The sequence below is a fragment of the Mustelus asterias genome, unplaced genomic scaffold, assembly GCF_964213995.1.
Source record: "Mustelus asterias unplaced genomic scaffold, sMusAst1.hap1.1 HAP1_SCAFFOLD_3392, whole genome shotgun sequence".
NCBI classification, from domain to species: Eukaryota; Metazoa; Chordata; class Chondrichthyes; order Carcharhiniformes; family Triakidae; genus Mustelus; species Mustelus asterias.
Window position 1 is genome coordinate 12,307 of NW_027593337.1, and position 21,792 is coordinate 34,098.

At 50.5% G+C, this 21,792-nt stretch overlaps 1 protein-coding gene across 1 annotated transcript in view; it reads left to right on the forward strand.

Moving 5' to 3' along the window:
- LOC144490521 (telomerase protein component 1-like) overlaps window positions 1–20,313 on the forward strand; it is a gene marked incomplete at its 3' end in the record, with an annotated part of 32,226 nt that extends 11,913 nt beyond the window's left edge. The window contains exons 3-8 of the mRNA XM_078208254.1: window positions 240–354; window positions 1,409–1,670; window positions 6,257–6,374; window positions 14,121–14,245; window positions 15,672–15,771; window positions 20,158–20,313. Of these exons, the coding sequence (XP_078064380.1) occupies window positions 240–354; window positions 1,409–1,670; window positions 6,257–6,374; window positions 14,121–14,245; window positions 15,672–15,771; window positions 20,158–20,313 (876 nt within the window). The remainder of the gene's footprint in view (window positions 1–239; window positions 355–1,408; window positions 1,671–6,256; window positions 6,375–14,120; window positions 14,246–15,671; window positions 15,772–20,157) is intronic.
- Between the last annotated feature and the right edge of the window lie 1,479 nt (window positions 20,314–21,792).

The window sequence follows — 21,792 nt, forward strand, 5'->3', positions numbered from 1 at the left end:
CCTAAGGGGGACCATATTGGCAGACATTTTGACAAAGCCAATGTGCCCGTGGCTCGGGTACCAATCCAGGGATGAGGACCTTTGTGGTCCTGCCTCATAATTTGGTGACCGGATCTTCACACTGACTGTTCAGAACCTCCTCCTCGGGGGAGAGATGTTGGGATGTGGGTGAGGTTTTGGCCTCTGCTGTTTGGGCGTCTGGATTCCTTTTTGACTATTTTTTTCCTCTCCCATTGCAGATCCTGTCAGGGGAGGTTACTCGCTTCAGTTCCCTCCTCACCAACTTACACTTCTCATCACTCCATGTGCGTCTCGGAATGCTGCCGCAGCTCTGCGCGACCTTCAACCTCTACCGTGAGTTCCTTCCCTTCCCTCCCTCCCGTGGAGTCTGCACATTCTCCCCGTGTCTGCGTGGGTTTCCTCCTGCTGCCTCCCACAGTCCAAAGATGTGCAGGTTAGGTGGATTGGCCGTGCTAAATTGCCCCTTAGTGTCCAAAGATGTGTAGGTTAGGTGGATTGGCCATGCTAAATTGCCCCTTAGTGTCCAAAGATGTGTCGGTTAGGTGGATTGGCCATGCTAAATTGCCCCTTAGTGTCCAAAGATGTGCAGGTTAGGTGGATTGGCCATGCTAAATTGCCCCTTAGTGTCCAAAGATGTGCAGGTTGGGTGGATTGGCCATGCTAAATTGCCCCTTAGTGTCCAAAGATGTGCAGGTTAGGTGGATTGGCCGTGCTAAATTGCCCCTTAGTGTCCAAAGATGTGCAGGTTAGGTGGATTGGCCGTGCTAAATTGCCCCTTAGTGTCCAAAGATGTGCAGGTTAGGTGGATTGGCCATGCTAAATTGCCCCTTAGTGTCCAAAGATGTGCAGGTTAGGTGGATTGGCCATGCTAAATTGCCCCTTAGTGTCCAAAGATGTGCAGGTTAGGTGGATTGGCCATGCTAAATTGTCCCTTAGTGTCCAAAGATGTGCAGGTTGGGTGGATTGGCCATGCTAAATTGCCCAGAGGAAACCCACACAGACACGGGGAGAAAGTGCAAACTCCACGCAGCCAGTGACCCGAGGCCAGGATCGAACCTGGGTCCCTGGCCGTGGGAGGCAGCAGTGCCAACCACGGGTGCCATTTGTAGCAAGCGTGAAGGAGCCATGTTCTGAGTGCGACTGATTATCTTCAATTGGTTGATAGTGCAGCAATTGACGCACTCAGGATTGTCCGGGCAGTGCTGCCCAGTCATACCGCGGAACTCCTCACCTCATTGCGCTGTGCGGGCAGCTTCATTGGGTGTCCTGGCGCCCAATGGGATTGCGGCTGAACTTCCTTGGCCAATATTGTCGAGTTTAACGTGCAAGGGGGGGGAAAGAAGGGGGGGGAAATTTTAAAATAATAATTCCCCCTTTCTTTATCCAGACGCAGGGAGTCAGGGCGCCCTCTCGGAGGTCAGCCCTTACCGGGACTTTGTCTTCGCCAACACGCCCGTCCTGTCCCGGGACCCCATCCTATTCTGGCAGCAGGCCCTAAACCAACCTGACGACTCGCCCGTCTGCGCGCAGGCCCGCCAACTGGTGCTGGCCGATGGTGGAGGACCCGGCCAGCCGTCTGAGAAGATGCCGGAGGGCTTCCGTCTCGTTGAGTGGACCAATAAGCCACAGGCTGCGGCCCAGACTGAGGGGTGAGTGAATTTCTTCTACTGTCGGGGCTCGGGTTTGGGGGGGTGGGGGGGTGCAGGGTTTTGGGGGGGCTGGGGGTAGGCTTAGGTGCCTGAGGTAGGGTGTGGGAGGAGGCCTCAGTGGGAGTATCACTTTTATTATACAGCTTTTAATTTGAACACCTTCCAAGCATTCCAGTTTACTGGGACGAACCAGGACAGTAATTCAATTATTTCTTTATTTAACACTTCTAATACCAACTCGAACATCAACAGTTGCAACTCATTAACTCCTTCCTGAACTTTAACTCAAACTGAACATCAACTTTCCACTGAACTTTAACTCTTAAACTGCACTTTAACTTTTACTGAACATCAGTTTTAGCTATTTAACTGAGCATAGATACTACCGAGTTTAGGAAAACCTTGGTCAAGAAATATCCCCGATGCAGAATCTATCTCCTCCTTCTCAGAAGCATCCTTCAGGGCACAGATCTTCTTGCAATGGTTGGTCTCTTTGAGCTATTGCTGCCAAACAAAGGCTCGTATGTCTCTCTATCCACAATGCTTCACTTGCTTCTGGAAGATTCTGTCCTCCAACCAACTGTGTAACCAGAAACTGATCGCATAGCTCGAACATCCAATGAGTCCAAAGATGTGGAAGTTGGGTGAATTGGCCATGCAAAAGGTGAAGGCGGGAAAGTCTGTACGAAACCAGTAGAAATGGCAGAGGTGCTTAATGAGTATTTTGCCTCAGTTTTCACGGAGGAAAAGGACCTGGGTGGATGTACTGCAGGGTTGCGGTGGACTGAAAAGATTATGTGAACTTTAAGAAAGAGGTTGTGCTGGAATCTTTGAATGGCATCAAGATAGATAAGTCGCCGGGTCCGAATGGGATGTACCCCAGGTTACTGTGGGAGGCGAGGGAAGAGATTGCAGAGTCCCTGGCGATGATCTTTGCGTCGTCGATGGAGACGGGAGAGGTGCCGGAGGATTGTGGATGTGGTTCCTATTTTCAAGAAGGGGAATAGGGATAGCCCAGGAAATTACCGACCGGTGAGTCTAACCTCAGTGGTTGGTAAGCTGATGGAGAAGATCCTGAGGGACAAGATTTATGAGCATTTAGAGAGGTTTGGTATGCTCAAGAATACTCAGCATGGCTTTGTCAAAGGCAGATCGTGCCTTACAAGCCTGGTGAAGTTCTTCAAAAATGTGACTAAACACATTGACGAAGGGAAAGCAGTAGATGTGGTTTATATGGATTTTAGCAAGGCGTTCGATAAGGTCCTCCATGCAAGGCTTCTAGAAAAAGTGAGAGGGCATGGGATCCAAGGGGCTGCTGCCCTGTGGATCCAGAACTGGCTTGCCCAAAGGAGGCAGAGAGTGGGTATAGATGGGTCTTTTTCGAATTGGAGGTCGGTCACCAGTGGAGTGCCCCAGGGATCTGTTCTGGGACCCTTGCTGTTTGTCATTTTCATAAATGACCTGGATGAGGAAGTGGAGGGATGGGTTGTTAAGTTTGCCGACGACACGAAGGTTGGTGGGGTTGTGGATAGTCTGGAGGGATGTCAGAAGTTACAGAGGGACATAGATAGGATGCAAGACTGGGCGGAGAAGTGGCAGATGGACTTCAACCCAGATAAATGCGTAGTGGTCCATTTTGGCAGGTCAAATGGGATGAAGGAGTACAATATAAAGGGAAAGACTCTTAGTACTGTAGAGGATCAGAAGGACCTTGGGGTCCGGGTCCATAGGACTCTAAAATCGGCCCCGCAGGTGGAGGAGGTGGTTAAGAAGGCGTATGGTGTGCTGGCCTTTATCAATGGTGGGATTGAGTTTAGGAGTCCGGGGATAATGATGCAGCTATATAAGACCCTCATCAGACCCCACGTGGAGTACTGTGCTCAGTTCTGGTCGCCTCATTACAGGAAAGATGTGGAAAAGATTGAAAGGGTGCAGAGGAGATTTACAAGGATGTTGCCTGGATTGAGTGGCATGCCTTATGAGGATAGGCTGAGGGAGCTCGGTCTTTTCTCCTTGGAGAGATGTAGGATGAGAGGAGACCGAATAGAGGTATATAAGATGTTGAGAGGCATAGATCAGGTGGAGTCTCAGAGGCTTTTTCCCAGGGTGGAAATGTCTGCTACGAGAGGACACAGGCTTAGGGTGCTGGGGGGTAGGTACAGGGGAAATGTTAGGGGTAAGTTTTTCACACAGAGGGTGGTGGGTGAGTGGAATCGGCTGCCGTCAGTGGTGGTGGAGGCAAACTCAATAGGGTCTTTTAAGAGACTCCTGGATGAGTACATGGAGCTTAATAGGATGGAGGGTTATAGGTCGGTCTAGAAGGTAGGGATGTGTTCGGCACAACTTGTGGGGCCGAAGGGCCTGTTTGTGCTGTAGTTTTTCTATGTTTCTATGTAAAACTCTCCCTCAGTGTACCTGAACAGGCACCGGAGAGTGGTGACTAGGGGATTTTCACAGTAACTTCATTGTAGTGTGAATGTAAGGCTACTTGTGATGAATAAATAAACTTTACTCTCCTTTACTTGAAATTACTTGCGAACAATGCCATTACACTTGGTTCATTTGACATGTCCCATACAGAGCAGCCATATAAATCGAAGCCACGCTGTCTTGGTCAGTGTAAACAACTTCCCTTACCTGGCCAACACAGGAGGTTTCAGATCACAGCTCCCAGACCAGAGCCTCTTTACGACCTTGCATCTATAAATTGACTAAAATTCCCAGCATGCTTCACTCTCCGCCAGAAAAGCCATTTTAAAGCTACTACTGCCATTATTGTTGTTAAATTATTGTTGCGGCCGTTCTTCCGCAGTCCACACACCCAATTCCGAGCACCGCACTTGAGGAAGGACGTCAAGTCCTTGAAGAGGGCCTGGAGGAGGATTAACATAGAAAGTAGGTGCAGGAGTAGGCCATTCAGCCCTCCGAACCTGCAGCACCATTCAATATGACCATGGCTGAGCATGCACTTTCAGTATCCCACTCCCACTTTCTCTCCATACCCTTTGATCCCTTTAGTCACAAGGGCCATATCTTACTGCAGTTATACAGGGCCTTGATGAGGCCGCACCTTGAGTATTGTGTGCAGTTTTGGTCTCCTAGTGTGAGGAAGGACATTGTTGCGATTGAGGGAGTCCAGCGAAGGTTCATCAGACTGATTCCCAGAACGGCAGGACTGACGTATGAAGAGAGACTGGATCTGCTGGACTTGTACTCAGTGGAATTTAAAAGGGGTCTTGGGCAGTGAATGGGTTGTGGACAAAGCCCAGTCCGTCACGCAAACCAGCCTCCCATCCACTGACTCTGTCTACACTTCCCGCTGCCTCGGAAAAGCAGCCGGCATAATCAAGGATCCCACGCACCCCGGACATTCTCTCTTCCACCTTCTTCCATCGGGAGAAAGATACAAAAGTCTGAGGTCACGCACCGACCGACTCAAGAACAGCTTCTTCCCTGCTGCTGTCAGACTTTTGAATGGACCTACCTCGCATTAAGTTGATCTTTCTCTACACCCTAGCTATGACTGTAACACTACATTCTGCACTCTCTCCTTTCCTTCTCTATGAACGGTATGCTTTGTCTGTACAGTGCGCAAGAAACAATACTTTTCACTGTATCCCAATACATGTGACAATAAATCGAATCAAAGAACAGGCGCTGGAGTGTGGCGACTAGGGGATTTTCACAGTAACTTGATTGCAGTGTTAATGTAAACCTACCTGTAACGCTGAACTCTGTCACACCCCCTGACCCGGGCCAGAGTGAGCCACAGCTGGGGGTGAGACTGAGGAGTAGAGAATGATGTCGGGGGGGGGGGGGGGGGGGGGTGGGATATTCAGAGATTATCACCTTGCCTTCGCTTGCTGACCTGTCTCGTTTGTTCCTTCCTAAACCCCCCAAAAAAACCTTTCCCCCCTCCCCCTCTTTCCCCCTCCCCCTCTTTCCCCCTCCCCCTCTTTCCCCCTCCCCCTCTCTCCCCCCTCCCCCCTCCCCCTCTCTCCCCCCCTCTCTCCCCCCTCCCCCTCTCTCCCCCCTCCCCCTCTCTCCCCCCTCCCCCTCTCTCCCCCCTCCCCCTCTCTCCCCCCTCCCCCTCTCTCCCCCCTCCCCCTCTCTCCCCTCCCCCTCTCTCCCTCCCCTCTCTCCCCCCTCCCCCCCTCTCCCCCTCCCCCTCTCTCCCCCTCCCCCTCTCTCCCCCCTCCCCCCTCTCTCCCCCCTCCCCCCTCTCTCCCCCTCCCCCCTCTCTCCCCCCTCCCCCCTCTCTCCCCCCTCCCCCCTCTCTCCCCCCTCCCCCCTCTCTCCCCCCTCCCCCTCTCTCCCCCCTCCCCCCTCTCTCCCCCCTCCCCCCTCTCTCCCCCCTCCCCCCTCTCTCCCCCCTCCCCCCTCTCTCCCCCCTCCCCCCTCTCTCCCCCCTCCCCCCTCTCTCCCCCCTCCCCCCTCTCTCCCCCCTCCCCCCTCTCCCCCCCTCCCCCCTCTCTCCCCCCTCCCCCCTCTCTCCCCCCTCTCCCCTCTCTCCCCCCTCCCCCCTCTCTCCCCCTCCCCCCTCTCTCCCCCCTCCCCCCTCTCTCCCCCCTCCCTCTCTCCCCCAGCAAGGTGATGACGACTCCGACGGTGCCCCGCTGTGTGAGCGTCTCACCCTCTGGCCGACTGGCGGTGGTGGGCACCAGCGAGGGTTACCTGCACGTGCTGGACCTCGAGAGCGGACAGGTAGGTCTCTCGGACCCCTCTTTCCAACCCTCCCCCCAGGCAGCTTTCAGAGAGAGACCCGCCCCGCCCCCCCACCTTGGCCAGTGATGCCCACACCCCCTGAAGGAATGAAGCAATAAAAACCTGCCATTCTTGAGTTAGAGGGCGGCACGGTAGCACAGTGGGGTGGCACGGTAGCACAGTGGTTAGCACTGCTGCTTCACAGCTCCAGGGTCCTGGGTTCGATTCCCGGCTCGGGTCACTGTGTATGTGGAGTTTGCACATTCTCCTCGTGTCTGCGTGGGTTTCCTCCGGGTGCTCCGGTTTCCTCCCACAGTCCAAAGATGTGCGGGTTAGGTTGATTGGCCAATGCTAAAGAATTGCCCTTCGTGTCCTGGGATGCGTAGGTTAGAGGGATTAGCGGGTAAGTATGTGGGGGTAGGGCCTGGGTGGGATTGTGGTCGGTGCAGACTCGATGGGCCGAATGGCCTCTTTCTGTACTGTAGGGTTTCTATGAAGAGCATAAGATGGGAGAGTGACCAACTCGGTCGGAAGTTTGGGAGATTTCTTCCTCCCGGCAGTGAGGAGAATGTGGATAACGGAATCGGAGAGTCCCTACACTGCAGAAGGAGGCAATTTGGCCCATCGAGTCTGCACCAACTTTCTCCGATAGAGCATCTTACCCAGGCACACCCCCCCTCCGCCCTATCCTTGTAACCCCACATATCTACACCGCAAATGCACCTAACCAACACACCTCTGGGCACTAAAGGGATAATTTAGCATGGCCAATCCACCCAACCTGCACATCTTTGGACTGTGTGAGGAAACCGGAGCACCCGGAGGAAACCCACGCAGACACGGGGAGATGGTGCAAACACCACATTCCAGTGACCCAAGGCTGGCATTGAACCCGGGTAACTGGCGTTGTAAGGCTGCAGTGCTAAGCACTGTGCCACCGTGCCATCCCATTAACAAGTTCGCCACTAGGCGAGGAACTTGTGCTGAGGCGTGCAGGCATGAATAGTTGCGTCAGTGAATACAGTCGAAATGGGGGGCTATAGAATACAGTCGCATTGGAGGGCTATAGAATACAGTCGCAATGGGGGGCTATAGAATACAGTCGCAATGGGGGGCTATAGAATACAGTCGCAATGGGGGGCTATAGAATACAGTCGCAATGGGGGGCTATAGAATACAGTCGCAATGGGGGTCTATAGAATACAGTCGCAATGGGAGGCTATAGAATACAGTCGCAATGGGGGTCTATAGAATACAGTCGCAATGGGGGGCAATAGAATACAGTCGCAATGGGGGGCTATAGAATACAGTCGAAATGGGGGGCTATTGAATACAGTCGAAATGGGGGTCTATAGAATACAGTCGCAATGGGGGTCTATAGAATACAGTCGCAATGGGGGGCTATAGAATACAGTCGCAATGGGGGGCTATAGAATACAGTCGCAATGGGGGGCTATAGAATACAGTCGCAATGGGAGGCTATTGAATACAGTCGAAATGGGGGTCTATAGAATACAGTCGCAATGGGGGCTACAGAATACAGTCGCAATGGGGGCTATAGAATACAGTCGCAATGGGGGCTATAGAATACAGTCGCAATGGGGGGCTATAGAATACAGTCGCAGTGGGGGCTATAGAATACAGTCGCAATGGGGGCTATAGAATACAGTCGCAATGGGGGCTATAGAATACAGTCGCAATGGGGGCTATAGAATACAGTCGCAATGGGGGCTATAGAATACAGTCGCAATGGGGGCTATAGAATACAGTCGCAATGGGGGCTATAGAATACAGTCGCAATGGGGGCTATAGAATACAGTCGCAATGGGGGCTATAGAATACAGTCGCAATGGGGGCTATAGAATACAGCCGCAATGGGGGCTATAGAATACAGTCGCAATGGGGGCTATAGAATACAGTCGCAATGGGGGCTATAGAATACAGTCGCAATGGGGGCTATAGAATACAGTCGCATTGGAGGGCTATAGAATACAGTCGCATTGGGGGGCGATAGAATACAGTCTCAATGGGGGGCTATAGAATACAGTCGCAATGGGGGGCTATAGAATACAGTCGCAATGGGGGGCTATAGAATACAGTCGCAATGGGGGGCTATAGAATACAGTCGCAATGGGGGCTATAGAATACAGTCGAAATGGGGGGCTATTGAATACAGTCGAAATGGGGGGCTATAGAATACAGTCGCAATGGGGGGCTATAGAATACAGTCGCAATGGGGGGCTATAGAATACAGTCGCAATGGGGGGCTATAGAATACAGTCGCAATGGGGGTCTATAGAATACAGTCGCAATGGGGGTCTATAGAATACAGTCGCAATGGGGGTCTATAGAATACAGTCGCAATGGGAGGCTATAGAATATAGTCGCAATGGGGGTCTATAGAATACAGTCGCAATGGGGGTCTATAGAATACAGTCGCAATGGGGGGCTATAGAATACAGTCGAAATGGGGGGCTATTGAATACAGTCGAAATGGGGGTCTATAGAATACAGTCGCAATGGGGGTCTATAGAATACAGTCGCAATGGGGGGCTATAGAATACAGTCGCAATGGGGGGCTATAGAATACAGTCGCAATGGGGGGCTATAGAATACAGTCGCAATGGGGGGCTATAGAATACAGTCGCAATGGGAGGCTATTGAATACAGTCGAAATGGGGGTCTATAGAATACAGTCGCAATGGGGGCTACAGAATACAGTCGCAATGGGGGCTACAGAATACAGTCGCAATGGGGGCTATAGAATACAGTCGCAATGGGGGCTATAGAATACAGTCGCAATGGGGGCTATAGAATACAGTCGCAATGGGGGCTATAGAATACAGTCGCAATGGGGGCTATAGAATACAGTCGCAATGGGGGCTATAGAATACAGTCGCAATGGGGGCTATAGAATACAGTCGCAATGGGGGCTATAGAATACAGTCGCAATGGGGGCTATAGAATACAGTCGCAATGGGGGCTATAGAATACAGTCGCAATGGGGGCTATAGAATACAGTCGCAATGGGGGCTATAGAATACAGTCGCAATGGGGGCTATAGAATACAGTCGCAATGGGGGCTATAGAATACAGTCGCAATGGGGGCTATAGAATACAGTCGCAATGGGGGCTATAGAATACAGTCGCAATGGGGGCTATAGAATACAGTCGCAATGGGGGCTATAGAATACAGTCGCAATGGGGGCTATAGAATACAGTCGCAATGGGGGCTATAGAATACAGTCGCAATGGGGGCTATAGAATACAGTCGCAATGGGGGCTATAGAATACAGTCGCAATGGGGGCTATAGAATACAGTCGCAATGGGGGCTATAGAATACAGTCGCAATGGGGGCTATAGAGTACAGTCGCAATGGGGGCTATAGAGTACAGTCGCAATGGGGGCTATAGAGTACAGTCGCAATGGGGGCTATAGAGTACAGTCGCAATGGGGGCTATAGAGTACAGTCGCAATGGGGGCTATAGAGTACAGTCGCAATGGGGGCTATAGAGTACAGTCGCAATGGGGGCTATAGAGTACAGTCGCAATGGGGGCTATAGAGTACAGTCGCAATGGGGGCTATAGAGTACAGTCGCAATGGGGGCTATAGAGTACAGACTCAATGGGGGCTATAGAGTACAGACTCAATGGGGGCTATAGAGTACAGTCTCAATGGGGGCTATAGAGTACAGTCTCAATGGGGGCTATAGAGTACAGTCTCAATGGGGGCTATAAAGTACAGTCTCAATGGGGGCTATAGAGTACAGTCTCAATGGGGGCTATAGAGTACAGTCTCAATGGGGGCTATAGAGTACAGTCTCAATGGGGGCTATAGAGTACAGTCTCAATGGGGGCTATAGAGTACAGTCTCAATGGGGGCTATAGAGTACAGTCTCAATGGGGGCTATAGAGTACAGTCTCAATGGGGGCTATAGAGTACAGTCTCAATGGGGGCTATAGAGTACAGTCGCAATGGGGGCTATAGAGTACAGTCGCAATGGGGGCTATAGAGTACAGTCGCAATGGGGGCTATAGAGTACAGTCGCAATGGGAGCTATAGAGTACAGTCGCAATGGGAGCTATAGAGTACAGTCGCAATGGGAGCTATAGAGTACAGTCTCAATGGGGGCTATAGAGTACAGTCGCAATGGGGGCTATAGAATACAGTTGCCGTGGGGGTTATAGATTACAGTCTCAATGGGGGCTATAGATTAAGTCGCAATGGGGGCTATAGAGTACAGTCTCAATGGGGGCTATAGAGTACAGTCGCAATGGGGGCTATAGATTAAGTCGCAATGGGGGCTATAGAGTACAGTCTCAATGGGAGCTATAGATTAAGTCGCAATGGGGGCTATAGAGTACAGTCTCAATGGGGGCTATAGAGTACAGTCTCAATGGGGGCTATAGAGCACAGTCTCAATGGGGGCTATAGAGCACAGTCTCAATGGGGGCTATAGAGCACAGTCTCAATGGGAGCTATAGAGCACAGTCTCAATGGGGGCTATAGAGCACAGTCTCAATGGGGGTTATAGAGCACAGTCTCAATGGGGGCCATAGATTACGTCGCAATGGGAGCTATAGAGTACAGTCGCAATGGGGGCTATAGAGTACAGTCGCAATGGGGGCTATAGAGCACAGTCTCAATGGGGGCTATAGAGCACAGTCTCAATGGGGGCTACAGAGCACAGTCGCAATGGGGGCTATAGAGTACAGTCTCAATGTGGGCTATAGATTACAGTCTCAATGGGGGCTATAGATTAAGTCGCAATGGGGGCTATAGAGTACAGTCTCAATGGGGGCTATAGAGTACAGTCTCAATGGGGGCTATAGAGTACAGTCTCAATGGGGGCCATAGATTAAGTCGCAATGGGAGCTATAGAGTACAGTCGCAATGGGGGCTATAGAGTACAGTCGCAATGGGGGCTATAGAGTACAGTCTCAATGGGGGCTATAGAGCACAGTCGCAATGGGGGCTATAGAGTACAGTCTCAATGTGGGCTATAGATTACAGTCTCAATGGGGGCTATAGATTAAGTCGCAATGGGGGCTATAGAGTACAGTCTCAATGGGGGCTATAGAGTACAGTCTCAATGGGGGCTATAGAGTACAGTCGCAATGGGGGCTATAGATTAAGTCGCAATGGGGGCTATAGAGTACAGTCTCAATGGGAGCTATAGATTAATTTGCAATGGGGGCTATAGAGTACAGTCTCAATGGGGGCTATAGAGTACAGTCTCAATGGGGGCTATAGAGTACAGTCGCAATGGGGGCTATAGAGTACAGTCGCAATGGGGGCTACAGAGTACAGTCGCAATGGGAGCTATAGAATACAGTCGCAATGGGGCTATAGAGTGCAGTCTCAATGGGGGCTATAGAGTGCAGTCTCAATGGGGGCTATAGAGTACAGTCGCAATGGGAGCTATAGAATACAGTCACAATGGGAGCTATAGAATACAGTCGCAATGGGAGCTATAGAATACAGTCGCAATGGGGCTATAGAGTACAGACTCAATGGGAGCTATAGAGTACAGTCTCAATGGGGGCTATAGATTAATTTGCAATGGGGGCTATAGAGTACAGTCTCAATGGGGGCTATAGAGTACAGTCTCAATGGGGGCTATAGAGTACAGTCGCAATGGGGGCTATAGAGTACAGTCGCAATGGGGGCTACAGAGTACAGTCGCAATGGGAGCTATAGAATACAGTCGCAATGGGGCTATAGAGTGCAGTCTCAATGGGGGCTATAGAGTGCAGTCTCAATGTGGGCTATAGATTACAGTCTCAATGGGGGCTATAGATTAAGTCGCAATGGGGGCTATAGAGTACAGTCTCAATGGGGGCTATAGAGTACAGTCTCAATGGGGGCTATAGAGTACAGTCGCAATGGGGGCTATAGATTAAGTCGCAATGGGGGCTATAGAGTACAGTCTCAATGGGAGCTATAGATTAATTTGCAATGGGGGCTATAGAGTACAGTCTCAATGGGGGCTATAGAGTACAGTCTCAATGGGGGCTATAGAGTACAGTCGCAATGGGGGCTATAGAGTACAGTCGCAATGGGGGCTACAGAGTACAGTCGCAATGGGAGCTATAGAATACAGTCGCAATGGGGCTATAGAGTGCAGTCTCAATGGGGGCTATAGAGTGCAGTCTCAATGGGGGCTATAGAGTACAGTCGCAATGGGAGCTATAGAATACAGTCACAATGGGAGCTATAGAATACAGTCGCAATGGGAGCTATAGAATACAGTCGCAATGGGGCTATAGAGTACAGACTCAATGGGAGCTATAGAGTACAGTCTCAATGGGGGCTATAGAATACAGTCGCAATGGGAGCTATAGAGTACAGACTCAATGGGGGCTATAGAATACAGTCGCAATGGGAGCTATAGAGTACAGACTCAATGGGGGCTATAGAATACAGTTGCAATGGGGGCTATAGAATACAGTCGCAATGGGGGCTATAGAATACAGTCGCAATGGGGGCTGTAGAGTACAGACTCAATGGGGGCTGTAGAGTACAGTCTCAATGGGGGCTATAGAGCACAGTCGCAATGGGGGCTACAGAGTACAGTCGCAATGGGAGCTATAGAATACAGTCGCAATGGGGCTATAGAGTACAGACTCAATGGGGGCTATAGAGTACAGACTCAATGGGGGCTATAGAGTACAGTCTCAATGGGGGCTATAGAGTACAGTCGCAATGGGAGCTATAGAATACAGTCGCAATGGGAGCTATAGAATACAGTCGCAATGGGAGCTATAGAATACAGTCGCAATGGGGCTATAGAGTACAGACTCAATGGGAGCTATAGAGTACAGACTCAATGGGGGCTATAGAATACAGTCGCAATGGGGGCTATAGAGTACAGTCGCAATGGGGGCTATAGAGTACAGTCTCAATGGGGGGGCTATAGAATACAGTCGCAATGGGGGCTATAGAGTACAGTCGCAATGGGGGCTATAGAGTACAGTCTCAATGGGAGCTATAGAGTACAGTCGCAATGGGGGCTATAGAGTACAGTCTCAATGGGGGGGCTATAGAATACAGTCGCAATGGGGGCTATAGAGTACAGTCGCAGTGGGGGCTATAGAATACAGTCGCAATGGGGGCTATAGAGTACAGTCTCAATGGGGGGGCTATAGAATACAGTCGCAGTGGGGGCTATAGAATACAGTCGCAATGGGGGCTATAGAATACAGTCGCAGTGGGGGCTATAGAATACAGTCGCAATGGGGGCTATAGAGTACAGTCTCAATGGGGGGGCTATAGAATACAGTCGCAGTGGGGGCTATAGAATACAGTCGCAATGGGGGCTATAGAATACAGTCGCAATGGGGGCTACAGAGTACAGTCGCCGTGGGGGCTGTAGAATCCGGTCACCGCGGGGGCTGTAGAAGGCAGTCACAATGGGGCACCAGGGGCCTGTCACAATGGGGGAGATGGAATACAGACAAAGCATACCGTTCATAGAGAAGGAAAGGAGAGGGTGCGGAATGTAGTGTCACAGTCATCGCCAGGGTGTAGAGAAAGATCAGTGAAAAGATTAATGCGAGGTAGATCCACTCTAAAGTATGGGATTGTCATAGTAACCTCTCTGCAGTGTGAATGGAAGCCGCCTTGTGACGCTAATAAATAAACTAAAAAAAAAAGTCAAAATCTGATGAGCTGGTGCGGAATCTCCCCCTTGTGCGGGAGCGAACCGATTTTCTTCAGTTTTCGTTTGCCTCTCCCTGTCTAGGAACTGCGATCGCTGGCGAGTAGCTGTGACGGAATCTCGGATTGCACATTCCTGGGCGAGACCACACTTTGTGTCACGTCTTTCGACGGCAAGATCGAGGCCTGGAGCCTCGTGGATGGCTGCAGGTAAAGCGGTGAAGTGTGGCGGGGGCGAGGGGGGCATGGGGAGACAGACCACTCTGTTTTCATCTGTCTGGAGAATTCCCTACAGGAAGTAATTGAGGCCAAAACATTGTATGTTTTCAAGAAGGGAGTTAGATATAGTCAGAGATCCTGTGTGTGCTTCAATCTATGCAAAGACTTCATTTTAAGATATTACTGCCTATAGAATCCCGACAGTGCGGAAGGAGGCCATTCGGCCCATCGAGTCTGCTCCAACCACAACCCCACCCAGGCCCTACACCCATAACCCCATGCATTTACCCTAGCTAGTCCCCCTGACACTTGGGCAATTTAATCCACCTAACCTGCACATTTAGACAGTTACATGGGTAAGATGGGTATAGAGGGATATGGGCCAAATACGGGTAATTGGGACTAGCTTAGAGGTTAAAATCTGGGCGGCATGGACAAGTTGGGCTGAAGGGCCTGTTTCCCTGCTGTAAACCTCTATGACTGTGATTGGCAGGGGGAGAGAGTGCTGGAGTGTGACATTGAGATAGAGGATGGAAGGGCTGAATGGGCTACTTCTATTTTCGATGTTTCTATATCCCAGCAGTCTCTCTTTATAAGTGCTCAAGGTTCTTAAATTACACAATGCCCTTCACCTGCCTAGCTTAACAACAAAATTAACACTGGCCGCCTTCATGAGTGGATGTGAAACTGTCCCCCATCAAACACTCCCAGGACAGGTACTCACGGGGTTAGATACAGAGTAACGCTCCCTCTACACTGTCCCCCCATCAAACACTCCCAGGACAGGTACAGCACGGGGTTAGATACAGAGGAAAGCTCCCTCTACACTGTCCCCCATCAAACACTCCCAGGACAGGTACAGCACGGGGTTAGATACAGAGTAAAGCTCCCTCTACACTGTCCCCATCAAACACTCCCAGGACAGGTACAGCACGGGGTTAGATACAGAGTAAAGCTCCTTCTTCACTGTCCCCCATCAAACACTCCCAGCACAGGTACAGCACGGGGTTAGATACAGAGGAAAGCTCCCTCTACACTGTCCCCATCAAACACTCCCAGGACAGGTACAGCACGGGGTTAGATACAGAGTAAAGCTCCCTCTACACTGTCCCCATCAAACACTCCCAGGACAGGTACAGCACGGGGTTAGATACAGAGTAAAGCTCCTTCTTCACTGTCCCCCATCAAACACTCCCAGGACAGGTACAGCACGGGGTTAGATACAGAGTAAAGCTCCTTCTTCACTGTCCCCCATCAAACACTCCCAGGACAGGTACAGCACGGGGTTAGATACAGAGTAAAGCTCCTTCTTCACTGTCCCCCATCAAACACTCCCAGGACAGGTACAGCACGGGGTTAGATACAGAGTAAAGTTTAGGTTCCGGAGTGTGACACCCTCTCTGTCTCTTTCCCACAGGCTGCTGCTGATTGCGGGTCACAACGACCGGATAACCGGATGCACTCTGAACCCTGACAATAAATATCTGGCCACGTGTTCTTGGGATAGAACGGTGAAGGTAGGTCCCCCATGTGTCTGCGTGGACATGCCCATTCTCGGTGACCTGACTCTTAGCTTCCGTATTCACCTCATACCTGCATCAAACTCACCTCGGGGTCTACTCCCAGTCCAACTGAGAGATGCCCAGATGCCCCGCAATGTCCTGCACAGCCCAATGTGCAATTATATAGGGCGTTAGTGAGGCCACACCCAGAGTATGTGGCGGCACAGTGGTTAGCACTGCTGCTTCACAGCGCCAGGGTCCCGTGTTCGATTCCCGGCTCGGGTCACTGTCTGTGTGGAGTTTGCACATTCTCCTCGTGTCTGCGTGGGTTTCCTCCGGGTGCTCCGGTTTCCTCCCACAGTCTGAAAGACGTGCGGGTTAGGGTGCATTGGGCCGTGCTAAATTCTCCCTCCGTGTAACCCGAACAGGCGCCGGAGTGTGGCAACTCGGGGAATTTCACAGTAACTTCATTGCAGTGTTAATGTAAGTCTTACCTGTGACACTCATAAATAAACTTTAACTTTATTGTGTGCAGTTTTGGTGTCCTTATCTGAGGAAGGATCTCCTTGCTATGGAGGGAGTACAGCGAAGGTTTATCAGGCTGATTCCTGGGATGGCAGGTCCAAGCATTTGTTGGCCATTCCCAGTTAATCCTTGAATGGAGTCCGATCCACTTTGGTAGCAATAATAGGAAGGCAGATTATGACAATGGGTGTAAATTGAGAGAGGTGGATACTCAATGAGGCCTTGGTGTCCTCGAGAATCAGTTGCTGAAACACAGTGGTTAGCACCGCTGCTTCACAGGTCCAGGGACCCGGGTTCGATTCCCTGCTTGGGTCACAGTCGGTGTGGAGTTTGCATATTCTCCCCGTGTCTGCGTGGGTTTCCTCCGGGTGCTCCGGTTTCCTCCCACAGTCCAAAGATGTGCGGGTTAGGTGGATTGGCCATGCTAAAATTGCCCCTTAGTGTCCTGAGATGCGTAGGTTAGAGGGATTAGCGGGTAAATATGTCGGGATATGGGGGTAGGGCCTGGGTGGGATTGTGGTCGGTGCAGACTCGATGGGCCGAATGGCCTCTTTCTGCACTGTAGGATTCTATGATTCTATGACTCAATGAGACCTTGGTGTCCTCGAGAATCAGTTGCTGAAACACAGTGGTTAGCACTGCTGCTTCACAGGTCCAGGCACCTGGGTTCGATTCCCGGTTCGGGTCAATGTCTGTGTGGAGTTTGCACATTCTCCCCGTGTCTGCGTGGGTTTCCTCCGGGTGCTCCGGTTTCCTCCCACTGTCCAAAGATGTGCGGGTTAGGTTGATTAGCCATGCTAAAATTGCCCCTTAGTGTCCTGGGATGCATAGGTTAGAGGGGTTAGCGGGTAAATACATGGGGGTAGGGCCTGGGTGGGATTGTGGTCGGTGCAGACACGATGGGCCGAATGGCCTCTTTCTGTGCTGTAGGGATTCTAAGAAACAATGTGTGCAGACAGTGAAGAAAGCGAGTGGTATGTTGGCCTTCATAGCGAGAGGATTTGAGTGTAGGGATAGGAATGTTTTGCTGCAATTGTACAGGGCGTTGGTGAGGCCACACCTGAGTATTATGTGCAGTTTTGGTGTCCTTATCTGAGGAAGGATGTCCTTGCTATAGAGGGAGTACAGCGAAGGTTTACCAGGCTGATTCCTGGGATGACAGGTCTGTCAGATGAGGAGAGACTAAGTTGGTTAGGATTATATTCACTGGAGTTTAGAAGAGTGAGAGGTCGCGTACCAACTGACTCGAGAACAGTTTCTTCCCTGCTGCCATCAGACTTTTGAATGGATCCTACCCAGGCTGATCTTTCTCTACACCCTCGCTATGACTGTAACACCACATTCTGCACTCTCTCCTTTCCTTCTCCCCTGTGTACTCTATGAACGGTATGTTTTGTCTGTATACCACACAAGAAAGAATACTTTTCACTGTGTCCCAATACATGTGATTCATGTTACGGAACTGACGAGGGAACGAGCTATTTTGGATCTGGTATTGTGTAACGAGGTAGGTAGAATTAAGGATCTTATTGTGAAGGACCCTCTTGGGTCTAGTGACCACAATATGGTCGAATTTCTGATTCAGATGGAAGAGGAGAAAGTTTGGTCCCAAACCAGTGTCCTCTGTTTGAACAGAGGGAAATATGATAGGATGAGGGATGAATTGGCTAAGGTAGACTGGGAGAGCAGGCTGGCAGGTAGGATAGCTGAGGAACAGTGGAGGATTTTTAAGGAGATCCTTTTCAGTTCTCAGCAAAAATATATTCCAGCAAAAAACAAGGATTGTAAGAAAAGGGAGAACCAGCCGTGGATAACGAAGGAAATAAAGGAGAGTATTAAAATAAAAACAGCTGCGTACAGAGTGGCCAAAAATAGTGGAGAAACAAGTGATTGGGAAAAATTTAAGAAACAACAAAGAGAGACTAAGAAAGCGATAAAGAAAGGAAGGATAGACTATGAAGCTAGGCTAGCAATTAATATAAAAAATGATAGTAAAAGTTTTTATAAATATATAAAAAGGAATAGAGTGGCTAGAGTGAATGTTGGACCCTTGGAGGACGAGAGGGGGGAGTTAATAGTGGGAAATGAGGATATGGCTGAGTCTTTAAATAAGTTTTTTGTGTCGGTCTTCACGGTGGAGGACACAAATAGTTTGCCAAATATTAACGATAGAGGGTTGGCAGCAGGAGAAATACTTAATACAATTAATGTTACCAGAGAGGCAGTGCTGGGTAGACTAATGGGACTGAAGGTGGACAAGTCCCCGGGTCCGGATGGAATGCATCCCAGGGTATTGAAAGAAATGTCAGAGGTAATAGTGGATGCGTTAGTGATTATTTATCAAAACTCGTTGCATTCTGGGGTAGTGCCGGTTGATTGGAAAACGGCTAATGTTACGCCGCTGTTTAAAAAAGGAAGGAGACAAAAGGCGGGTAACTATAGGCCGGTCAGCTTAACGTCTGTAGTAGGGAAAATGCTGGAATCTATTATTAAAGAGGAGATAGCAGGGCATCTGGATAGAAATGGTTCGATCAATCAGACACAGCATGGATTCATGAGGGGAAAGTCGTGCTTGACGAACATGTTGGATTTTTATGAAGATGTGACTAGGGCGGTTGATGGAGGAGAACCGGTGGATGCGGTGTTTTTGGATTTCCTAAAGGCGTTTGATAAGGTGCCCCATAAAAGGCTGCTGAAGAAGATTAGGGCACACGGAGTTGGGGGTAGTGTGTTTAAAGTGGATTGGGGACTGGCTATCCGACAGGAAGCAAAGAGTCGGAATAAATGGGTGTTTTTCCGGTTGGAGGAAGGTAACTAGTGGCGTGCCGCAGGGATCGGTACTCGGGCCGCAACTATTTACCATTTATATAGATGATCTGGAGGAGGGGACGGAGTGTAGGGTAACGAAGTTTGCAGACGACACAAAGATAAGTGGAAAAGTGAATCGTGTGGAGGACGGAGAAGATCTGCAGAGAGATTTGGACAGGCTGAGTGAGTGGGCGAGGATATGGCAAATGGAGTATAACGTTGATAAATGCGAGGTTATACACTTTGAAGGAAATAATAGCAAATGGGATTACTATCTCAATGGAAACAAATTAAAACATGCTACCGTGCAAAGGGACCTGGGGGTCCTTGTGCATGAGACGCAAAAGCCCAGTCTGCAGGTACAACAGGTGATCAAGAAGGCAAATGGGATGTTGGCCTATATCACGAGGGGGATAGAATATAAAAGCAGGGATGTCTTGATGCACCTGTCCAGGGCATTGGTGAGGCCGCAGCTGGAATACTGTGTGCAGTATTGGTCCCCTTATATGAGGAAGGATATATTGGCATTGGAGGGAGTGCAGAGAAGGTTCACCAGGTTGATACCGGAGATGAGGGGTTTGGATTATGAGGAGAGGCTGAGGAGATTGGGTTTGTACTCGTTGGAGTTTAGAAGGATGAGGGGGGATCTTATGGAGACTTATAAGATAATGCGGGGGCTGGATAGGGTGGAGGCGGAGAGATTCTTTCCACTTAGTAAGGAAGTTAAAACGAGAGGACACAGCCTCAAAATAAAGGGGGGTCGGTTTAAGACAGAGTTGAGGAGGAACTTCTTCTCTCAGAGGGTGGTGAATCTCTGGAATTCTCTGCCCACTGAGGTGGTGGAGGCTACCTCGCTGAATATGTTTAAAGTGCGGATGGATGGATTCCTGATCGGTAAGGGAATTAAGGGTTATGGGGATCAGGCGGGTAAGTGGAACTGATCCACTTCAGATCAGCCATGATCTTATTGAATGGCGGGGCAGGCTCGAGGGGCGAGATGGCCTACTCCGGCTCCTATTTCTTATGTTCTTATGTGACAATACTAAATCAAATCTTGTCCGTTCACAGGTCTGGGTGGTGACCCCCGGGAAGCTCAACGTGACCCTGGCCAATCCCCACCCCCTCAACTGTGTGACCTTTCACCCCGAGGGGCAGCTGCTGGCCACCGGAAGCTGGGACCGCACGGTCCGAATCTGGAACTGGGTGACCGCCAGAGTGGTGAGGGTAAGTACCGGAGAGGTGTGTGTGTATTCATTCATTCATTCCTGGGACATGGGCGTCGCTGGCTGGGCCCAGCATTTATTGCCCATCCCTAGTTGCCCCTTGGAGGGCAGTAGAGAATCAACCCCATTGCTGTGTGGCTCTGGAGTCACATGTAGGCCAGACCGGGTAAGGACGGCAGATTTCCTTCCCTAAAGGACGTTAGTGAACCAGATGGGTTTTTCCGACAACGGTTTCACCGTCATCAGTAGATTCTTAATTCCAGATATTTTTTATTGAATTCAAATTCCACCATCTGCCGTGGGCGGGATTCGAACCCGGGTCCCCCAGAACATTAGTTTCTGGATTCATAGGCTAGCAATAATACCACTCGGCCGTTGCGTATGAGTGTGTGTGTGTGTGTGTAGGAGTTTATTTATTTACAAGTTTTCACAAGTAGGCTGACATTAACACTGCAATGAAGTTACTGTGAAAATCCCCTAGTGGCCACACTCCGGCGCCTGTTCGGGTTACACTGAGGGAGAATTTAGCACGGCCCAATGCACCCTAACCAGCACGTCTTTCAGACTGTGGGAGGAAACCGGAGCACCCGGAGGAAACCCACGCAGACACGGGGAGAATGTGCAAACTCCACACAGACAGTGACCCGAGCCGGGAATCGAACCCGGGTCCCTGGAGCTGTGAGGCAACAGTGCTAACCACTGTGCCACCACTGTGTTCCAGACACCTACCACTCTCCGTCTAAAAAACAATTTGCCCCTCATGCGTGGCACGGTAGCACAGTAGGTTAGCACTGCTGCCTCACAGCGCCAGGGTCCCGGGTTCGATTCCCGGCTCGGGTCACTGTCTGTGTGGAGTTTGCACATTCTCCCTGTGTCTGCGTGGGTTTCCTCCGGGTGCTCCGGTTTCCACCCACAGTCCGAAAGACGTGCTGGTTAGGGGGATTGGCCATGTTAAATTGTCTCTTAGTGTCAGGGGACCAGCGAGGCTAAATGCATGGGGATAGGGCCTGGGTGGGATTGTGGTTGGTGCAGGCTCGATGGACCATTTTGGTAGAACTAACGTAGGGGGGAGCCCACACGATAAATGGCAGAACCATAAAGGGTGTAGATACGCAGAGGGACCTGGGTGTGCAAGTCCACAGATCCTTGAAGGTGACGTCACAGGTGGAGAAGGTGGTGAAGAAGGCATATGGCATGCTTGCCTTTATAGGACGGGGCATAGAGTATAAAAGTTGGGGTCTGATGTTGCGGTTGTATAGAACGTTGGTTCGGCCGCATTTGGAATACTGCGTCCAGTTCTGGTCGCCGCACTACCAGAAGGGACGTGGAGGCTTTAGAGAGAGTGCAGAGGAGGTTTTCCAGGATGTTGCCTGGTATGGAGGGGCTTAGTTATGAGGAGAGATTGGGTAAACTGGGGTTGTTCTCACTGGAAAGACGGAGGATGAGGGGGGTGACCTAATAGAGGTGTATAAAAATTATG